Source organism: Phaseolus vulgaris, chromosome 8, assembly GCF_000499845.2.
Source record: "Phaseolus vulgaris cultivar G19833 chromosome 8, P. vulgaris v2.0, whole genome shotgun sequence".
Taxonomy (NCBI): Eukaryota; Viridiplantae; Streptophyta; class Magnoliopsida; order Fabales; family Fabaceae; genus Phaseolus; species Phaseolus vulgaris.
This window is the reverse complement of record NC_023752.2, coordinates 57,472,363-57,482,141: the sequence shown is the minus strand read 5'-3', so window position 1 is coordinate 57,482,141 and position 9,779 is coordinate 57,472,363. Positions and strand designations below refer to the sequence as shown.

Sequence of the window (9,779 nt, the reverse complement as noted above, 5' to 3'; positions counted from 1 at the left end):
GTTTCTTTCATCTTAAGAATCATATTTAGTTCTTTTAGTATTGATCTTGTTTCTTTCCATTTTTTCATGTTGATTTTTTTATTTATATTTCATTGTTTTAATTCTCAATTCTACTGTTTAATATTTAAATTCCTTTTACTGAACCTTATTTTACAATATTTAATAATTTTTTTTTGGTTTTTCATTTTCAAAACTGTAGTTTATTAGTTTAGTTTCTCTATTTTTTTTAATTGTGGTCTTTTTAATATAATATAATTAGTAAATTATTTTATGCATTTAAAGAATCAAATATTTGTATAAAAAATTAAAAGAATGTTTCTATACGAGTCTAGCACTATAAATGTTTTTGTCTTTGATATATGACTTTAAATTAATGCATTTAAATTGAAAATCATATTTGATCACTAAACCCTAACCTAAATAAAAGCCCCTAGAAATAATTTTATTTGTTTATTATACATCAATTATAAATATTTTCATTGAAAATAAAATGGTATATTAAAAATATTAATTATCGTAAACCTTAATTAACATAAACATATAGATTTAAATTTGACATTCCTAGAGCATTTTAACACCCCATTCCCCACGCAAAGGTGAAGAGTCTTAGTTGGTCCTTCCAATAAGGCAGAGCAATGGCAATATGAATGAGAAAGATTGATGCAATAGTTGTTAGAATAAATGCATGTTACATTAACAGCAGAAAATGCATCAAACAAATTTTGGTGTTAACTCATTAAGACGCAATCCACTTAGAACTTTTGAGTTTTCAATTATGCCTTTTCACACAACTAAAGTCAAAGTAAACTTGCCACATTTACTATTAAGTCATTGTGCAGTGGAGAAAAATTGAGTGAATAGGTGAGTCTACACGTTCAAGTTATGCAGTGACTGATGTGAACAGTGCGTTTGGAAACCGCGTTCATCTTTTGGAATATGCAGAAGCAATAGGGCCCTAGTAGCTTTCATCTATCATCTTACCATTACAAGTGCTTCAACATTCAATATCCACAATGGATTTCTTGTATTTTTTTAATTTAAAAATTGATTTGAGGAAGAAAAAAAAAGTTAGATTTGAAGGAGATTAAGAGTGAGATTATTTGGATTAACGGAAAAAGAATTAAATGCGAATGAAAATGAAGAAAAAATATATGAAAATTATTGAGTGTTGCGATAAGTATAATTAATAGTCTTTTTAATTGATAAAATTATAATTTTCTTTTTGTTAATAAAATATAATTTACTTATTCGTACATACGACTAGTATGTGATTAAAATATAGATCCTGTTATGTTTCAGAATTTAGTTTAAAAAACACAAATTATTTGACATTATGAATATATACAAAATTGTTAAGAATTGATTTTAAAATAAATAAATAATATTAGAATATTTATAATTGTAAAATATTTAAACGAAATATGTAAATGCAAAGAAACCTTAAAAAAAAAACTATGATCTAAGTATCAAAGTCTAATTAATATTGAACATAACATTGTAGCATACTATGATGAAACAAAAATAATTATATGATCGTAATTATCATTCGAGAGAATAATCAAATTTTTATTGTAATTGGTCAATTCTTTGATCAACTCTCTCAAAATATTTTTTCGCGTTAATGTCCAAAGTATTTAATGGTTGTTGCAACTTCTCAATACTATCCCAAATTTGTGAAAGCATTTGAGTATAATGGGGAATTGGGTTTCAAGGTGCAATGTCTGCAACATGATTGTCGAGTATTGGTTGGTTTTGCTCATCTTCTTCATCATCCTAGTTCACCCTACCATGTTGCTAAACACCGTTTACTTGAAAGATATTCAACTTGTCCAAGGTTTTTTTGTCCAAAATAGTGTGACTAGCCTAGCTTCACCTATACATCGATGGATAAGTTCACACCGTTGTGAGTCATGATTCGTGTAATAAAAATGTCATATGGAGAAACATGTTGTTGTCCCAATATTTGATCATGTGTTGCATAATAAGTGAATCCTGATAACACTCATAAGACACTTAAATCATTATAAAATAACAATATGAAATACGCATGACCATTATAAATACTAGCGGGAACACAGGCACTCACGTGCCTGTGTATCCGTATTTTTTATTTTTATATAATTATGTTTAATAGTAAAATTGAATAAATAATATTATTAAATTCAGAGCAAACATCATTCACCTTTTTCACCCTCTCTTTCAACATTACTGTTCCATTTAACTAAAAGTTTGGTCTTCTCATCTTCTTCATTATTTCCAATGGACAAATGCACACTCATCACCATGTGATTGTAAAATAATAATCCCAAAACACAAACGTCATCATCTAGAGTAAAGTGTCACCATTAATTGGTTTATGATTTTTCCACATTCCCATGAGTCTTTGTAACATGGATAGGAAAAGTTGACTCTGGGGAGATAAGAGAGTGAATACCAAAATCGCCCAAAATTTAAATTCAAAACTACCCTTTTTGTGTCTGCCGCGGTCATATGCTTCACCACCCTCATTCTTGATGATATTACATAAGAGGTTGACTTTTAATGTAACAAAACAAAATTATACATGTACCATCAATTTTCAATTTCAGTGGGATGAATGACTTACCTTCTTCTGCATTTAGATGCTTCCGTGTCGTGCAATTTGATAGTTTGAGTTCTTTGGCATTTTTATGAGGGATAGGTTGGAAACATGAAATGATGGGATGAGGGTTGTTATGAACATGAGGGTAGAAAGGTTTGTAAATCTCTTCCAATTCATTAAGCACCGTTTTGGTTTATGAGAATTTCCAAAAATCACAAAGTAGGTCATCTTGTTCAGCACAAAAACCTTGAGAAAGAATGAGATTCGGGTTGTCCATAGTGGTGGCTAGGGCAATGGTGCATCCCACAATAGCTTGCAAATCCCAAGCCATAACGCGTGAAAGTTCTTCAAACTGCAAATCGCATATAATAAAATTAAAAGAGATTAAGGAAGAAAAGAGATACAAAGAATAGAGAGAAAATAAGAGAGAGAAAATGTAATGAGATCAAAAGATTAATTTGAGAGAGTTATAAATGTTCACGAAACAAAAAAATGGAGAATCTTGTTAATGGAATGGTTTTGGTAATTATTATAAGAAACACAAAACAATAATTATATACATACTTACGAATTTGCAAGAGTCAACTGTGTAGAAGCCATTGAAAAACACTACTTACTGGTTGATTTGATTTCGTGGTTCTTGAAACAAAATTACGACTAATATTTTGAATAAGAAAATAGAAAACGAAAAAGATATTTGATGGGTTTATAAAGCCTTCAGTTTATATTTAAATTTTAAAATTTGAAAATTTAAAAAAATTTAAAATTCAAAATTTCGATCGAAATTTGAAAATTCTGAAATATGAAAATTTCGAAATTTTAAAATTTAAAGATTTTTTGGGTTTAAAAAATTTAAAATTTTTGAAAATTTAAGAATTTTTAAAATTTAAATTTTAAATTTTTTGAAGTGTTTTACTTTAGGGTTTGAAATTTTGAAAAATAGAAATTTTTTGAAATTTAAAAATTTCGCAAATTTAAAATTTAAAAATTTTGAAAATTTAAAATTTTGAAAAGTTTCAAATTTAAAAAGTTTGAAAAAATTTGAAACCTGAAGGATTTTATAGTGGCAACAGTTTCTAAATGGAATCATTGTAATTGAAAATCAACTACCATTATGAATCCACTCTCCCACAATTCTACACTGGTGGCCCATCGAACAACTCTCTCCTTGCCTATGTCTGCGGTCAGTCAATCAAAATCGCCGACTTCGTTATTACGGTCATCCGTTCCACACTCGACGTTGAGTCGGAATCCATTACCGCCATGGCACTCAACCTGACAATTGCACTTTCCCTTTCAATGTTTTATGTATTAGCACAATAAGAATAATATTATTATCAATAAATAAAAAATAAAAGTAAATTCATACATTGCAATTTCATCTTCTATTTGCAATTTCATCTTCTATTTTATAATTGAAAGACAACACTTACTGGGTTCCTGGGTTCATGGTCGTGGAAAGTAAGAATGACTTCTCATATTTTGAATATGAATTTGAATATAAAAACGAAAAGATCCTTTGATGAGAGAAAATAATGGGAGAAAATGATGGGAGAAAAAGATATATTTAATTTTGATTTTTAAAAATAATGTTATCTCTTCTGTTATATATTTTTGTTATACATTTAAAACTGTTAAAAAAATGAAATAATATATTTTTAAATTTTTAAAATAATGAAATAAAATATAAATCTAAGAATAAAATTGAAATAATATTATATGGCAGTTAGAAGAGGAATCCCCTTTATATATAGGTATAGATATAGATAATAAATATAGACAAAAAAATATTGTATGAATCATGATCCTGAGTGAGAAATAAGAAATATTATATTAAAAGAAACAATTTGAAAAAGAAATGGACAAATTGAATACATTATGATTCCAATATTCCAAGACCGAAACATTTGGTATTTACTATGAGATTAGGTAAAATTGTTCATATCTCCACAAGGTAATTCCTCCACATTACACTCTCCTCGTCCTTAAAGAAAAATAACCACTTTTAAAACACACCACAACTGCAACAAAGATCCTTCCATTGTAGGACATAATGCAAACATCAACAAAAATCTAATTCTCGAGTTCACACCTAACAAAGTTGCTTCCGTGAAATTAACCCCAATCTTGTCTTATTTGACGCCCATAGAAGTGGGAAATCTCTGCTGGCAAATGACCTTTGGTCGCTAGTGATGAACTTGAGGCGGATCCCGTGATTATTAAGGTATTGATAGAATGCAATACGAACAAGAATGTTAGAGAAGCCAATTATACAATTGTGAAAAAAAATTTGGATTCAAGAAACCTTATTTGGTTCAATCGCAGGGATGATCTTGCTTATGGGACCATTGTGGTTTGATTGAATTGCTCCCAATGATCAAGGAAAACATTGAACATGTTTAAACAAAGTGATTAGGATTGTCTTCTAAATTTCAAAATTTGAAATTTTAAAGTTTTAATTTATTAATTAATTTATTACTATATTTTTAATTTAGTTAAACAATTTTTTTTATAAATGTGATTGCAATTATTAATTAAATGGAAAGTGGTGTAAAAAAATAAGACTGGCTTTCAAATTTTTTTAATCCAAATATTAATATTAAAAGACATAATTAATAATAAATATAATGAATAGATATTATAAACAATATATTATATTAAAAAGAATAATTTCTATGATAATAAGTAGATATTAAATTAAAAAGAACAACTTAAAATTGAGTAGTGTAATTTGGAATCTTAATATTCCTATACCAGAACAGAAATTTAGAATCTCAATATTATCAGATCAGAACAAAAATAAAACACTTTCGAAACTAAAATCCTGAGTGTGCAAAGAAAGGGAAATTCATTGTTTTAAAAGGAAGCTAATTAAAGAACTCTGAGACCACTTCCTACTTTATGCAAAACAATGGCTATAATTCTATTCGTGTTTCTTCTCGGTGTTGTTTCTCAAAACTTAGTGTACATGATGCCAGGTACAATTGCTCTCGCTCTCAGTTCAGAGAGTGACAAGCTGGCTTTACTTGCTTTGAAGCATAAGCTTACCAATGGAGTGCCTAATGCTCTTTCATCATGGAACAGCTCTTTGCATTTCTGTCAGTGGCAGGGTGTCACATGCAGTCACCGCCACATGAGAGTCTCTGTCTTGCACTTGGAAAATCAGAACTGGGGTGGCACTCTTGGACCACCTTTGGCCAATTTAACCTTCCTCAGAGGCCTCATTCTTTCCAATATCAACTTGCATGGTGAAATTCCCACACAAATTGGTCGACTAAAGAGGTTGCAGGTTCTTGACTTGAGCCACAACAATCTAAATGGTCAGATTCCTATACACCTTACCAACTGCTCTAAACTTGAGGTGATTAACTTGTTGTACAACAAACTCTCGGGAAAAGTTCCCTCCTGGTTTGGACTTGGATCCATGACACGGCTTAATAAGTTGCTTCTCGGTGCCAATGATCTAGTTGGTACTATTCCACCTTCCTTGGGGAATCTTTCATCCCTCCAAAATATCACACTTGCAAGAAATCATTTGGTGGGAAGTATACCACATGTTTTGGGTCGGTTGTCAAATTTGAAAGAGCTGTATCTTGGTTTAAATTATTTGTCAGGAGTAGTGCCTGATTCTCTTTATAATCTTTCCAATATTCAAGTTCTTGTTCTCGGGGTAAACCAGTTATCTGGTAATTTTCCATCAAAAATGCAACTTGCTTTTCCAAACCTTCGAGCATTCTTCGTTGGAGGGAACCAGTTCAATGGAACTTTCCCGTCTTCAATATCCAACATCACCGGATTGCAAGCGTTTGACATCTCCTCAAATGGTTTTAGTGGGCCAATTCCTTCCACTTTGGGAAGATTAAACAAACTTAAGAAGTTTAGCATTTCAGATAATAGTTTTGGAAGTGGAAGAGCTCAAGATCTAGATTTCCTTTCCTCTTTAACCAATTGTACTCAATTGAGAATACTTCTTTTGGATTGGAATGAATTTGGTGGTGTGTTGCCAGATCTCATCGGCAATTTTTCTACCCACCTCACTTGGCTTAGTATGGGGTTGAATCAAATATCTGGAATGATACCTGAAGGAATTGGGCAGCTAATCGGTTTAACTGACTTCATCATGGAAGATAATTATCTAGAGGGAATTATTCCAGATTCAATTGGAAGGCTTAAAAATCTAGTAAGATTGGTCCTGCAAGAAAACAAATTGTCTGGTAATAGTCCTACTGCCATTGGCAATCTTACTATGTTGTCTGAACTTTATCTGCACACAAATAGATTTGTTGGAGGGATTCCCTTAAGCCTCAAATACTGCATTCGAATGCAGTCGTTTGGTGTTTCCACCAACAACTTGAGTGGGAATATCCCTAATCAAACATTTGGCAACCTAGAAGACTTGATAAATCTTGACTTATCCAACAACTCTTTCACTGGTTCCATTCCTTTAGAGTTTGGAAACTTGAAGCACCTTTCCATATTACATCTATACGAAAACAAGTTGTCTGGTGAAATTCCCCAAGAACTTGGAGCTTGTTCCGCATTAACAGAACTCGAGCTGGAGTCAAACTTCTTTCGGGGAACCATACCTTCGTTCTTGGGCTCTTTAGGATCCCTGGAAATCCTAGACCTTTCTAACAACAGCTTCTCAGGCACAATCCCTGGTGAACTACAAAATTTGAGTTATTTGAATACTCTGAAGTTGTCTTTTAACCATCTTTATGGTGAGGTTCCTACAGGAGGTGTCTTTAATAATGTTACAGCAATTTCACTCATTGGAAATAAGGATCTCTGTGGGGGGATACCTCAACTGAATCTCCCTGCATGCTCTAGGGTTCCCTCAAAGAAACACAGGTGGTCTTTTCGAAAGAAACTCATCCTCATCATTGTAATTGGAGTTGGAGGGGTTTTGATCAGTTCCATAATATCTATCAGCATCTACTATTTCAGGAAAAAGCCCAAATCATTTTGTTCGTCACGGTCTCTGCAAAATTTGTATTTGAAGGTTTCTTATGGAGAGCTTCATGAAGCAACCAATGGATTTTCTTCATCCAATTTAGTAGGCGCTGGAAGCTTTGGTTGTGTGTACCGAGGATCTCTTCTCCATTTTGAAAAACCTGTTGCTGTAAAGGTGTTGAATCTTGAAGCTTTGGGGGCGTCAAAGAGTTTCACATCTGAATGCAAGGCTCTAGAAAAGATGAAGCACCAGAATGTACTTAAGATCCTGACTTATTTTTCAGGTATTGATTATAATGGAGATGATTTCAAGGCTATAGTTTTTGAGTTGATGCTTAACGGGAGTCTAGAAAGTTTGCTGCACAGCGACGAAGAGCTCAAGTCAAGAAATCTCAATCCCAACCTTCAACTTTGGCTAAATATTGCTCTTGATGTTGCTAATGCATTGGATTATCTTCACCATGGTTCCGAGAAAACAGTAGTTCACTGTGATATTAAACCAAGCAACGTTCTTCTTGATGATGAGGTTGTTGCCCACTTAGGAGATTTTGGGTTAGCAAGGCTCCTTACTGTGGTCACGGGACATGCAAGTAGAGATCAGATGAGTTCGTTAGCAATCAAAGGAACCATTGGATATGTTCCCCCAGGTAAAGTGTTTTCTATCCTTCAAAATGTTTTACCTATATTTTTCAGTATTCCTTGTCGCAATAACAGCATAAGATATCTGGGTATGATCATTTGGTGATAGCTTATTACTTATTACAATGATGAGTAGTTGATGTTGATGAGACTCTCAGGCAGACACGGAGGAAACAAGATCATTAAGGGAAAATTGTATAATAAAACCATTGTTTAATCTCATCTACTTTCAATCTCATTGTTCTCAAACTTCAGTGTTCTCATTAAAACTCATTCTAATAAAACCATACTGTTACTTACTGCAAAGATTACACACTAATAGCTAATAGAAATCCTATTAATATGACTTTTAAACAATTTTATAGCAGTCAATAATTTTACCGACAATATATGATCATACTCACATTTTGAAACCGCTTATTTTGTACTTGATATATCCTTCATTTGTATCTACATTGTTGTTGTTGCAATGGAACAGAGTACGGGGCAGGTGGTCGAGTATCAGCACAAGGAGATATTTACAGCTATGGAATTCTCGTGTTGGAGATGCTGACGGGAAAGAAACCAACGAATGACATGTTTGGTGAGAGTCTAAGCCTACACAAATTCTGTGAGATGGCAATTCCTGAAGGAATCCTTGAGATAGTAGATTCACGTTTGCTTGTGCCATATGGGGTCATGGAAACCAACATCACAGAGTGTTTGGCTTCCTTTGCTAGGATTGGAGTTGCATGTTCTGCAGAATTGCCCATTCAGAGGTTGGGCATAAAAGATGTGATAATGGAGTTGAATGCAATCAAACAAAAGTTGTCTTACTAGGAATCTAAAAATTTAACTGGGTTTGTCAGTAAACTAGATAAGTCTCACATTCATCTTTCACATGTTACTGTTCCATCCTCTATATAATAATCTCTTGTGCTATAAATGGGAATGACTTGAATTTGTTCTAACCGAGGCTAAACTATAACGAGCTAATTAAAAGAATATTTGTTTAGCAAACTTGATTACACCCACGAAAATCAACGACTCTGTTCAGATAACTATTGCTGAAAGTCACAAGCAACATCGAAAAGATTGGTTTAATCCACAAAAACCCAGTTTGATAGCAATTCAAGAACATAAACAGAGTTTAAAGTGAAATAACCTTTTCTACATTTTGTCACATCACACTGATAAACTGCTGTTTTTTTAAAGTGTAGTTGTTAAAGTAATATTATTTAATAGATTATCTTCTTTATATGTAAAAAAAATCTCTATAGTTATAAATTATTATAAATATCAGTAGTAGAATATTTACGAATAAGTTTCAGATGCACTACACAATTACTAATACTAATATAGTATTCAGAGTAACTAACATGTTTTCTAGTAAAGATGCATAATTATAATTGTACCATTTAGGAATACTAGTACTTTCTTGTCACTATCTAAACAAACGACTAATTAGAAAATAATTACCTCTTATCTATAAATGTCACACTCAATTTTTAGTTAATGTAATTTTTTATTTTAATTATTGTAAATAACAGGATGACATAGCATATTATTATGCGAGTATCACTTGTATACGATAGTTTTACTCAAAGAAGCATGAGATCATGTCATT

General features: G+C 32.0%; 1 protein-coding gene across 1 annotated transcript; it reads left to right on the top strand.

Annotated features, from left to right (window-relative positions):
• The first annotated feature begins 5,449 nt into the window (after positions 1–5,449).
• Positions 5,450–9,123, top strand: LOC137826145 (probable LRR receptor-like serine/threonine-protein kinase At3g47570). The gene is made up of 2 exons (XM_068632010.1): positions 5,450–8,181; positions 8,652–9,123. The coding sequence occupies exons 1-2, from the start codon at positions 5,493–5,495 to the stop codon at positions 8,990–8,992; spliced, it is 3,030 nt and encodes a 1,009-aa protein (XP_068488111.1). The 5' UTR covers positions 5,450–5,492; the 3' UTR covers positions 8,993–9,123.
• Positions 9,124–9,779: the final 656 nt, after the last annotated feature.

Excerpts from the sequence above, each read along its gene's own strand:
- LOC137826145 (XM_068632010.1), top strand. The coding sequence starts at position 5,493 with ATGGCTATAATTCTATTCGTGTTTCTTCTCGGTGTTGTTTCTCAAAAC. Across the intron at positions 8,182-8,651 it reads CATTGGATATGTTCCCCCAG|AGTACGGGGCAGGTGGTCGA; the intron begins GTAAAGTGTTTT and ends GCAATGGAACAG.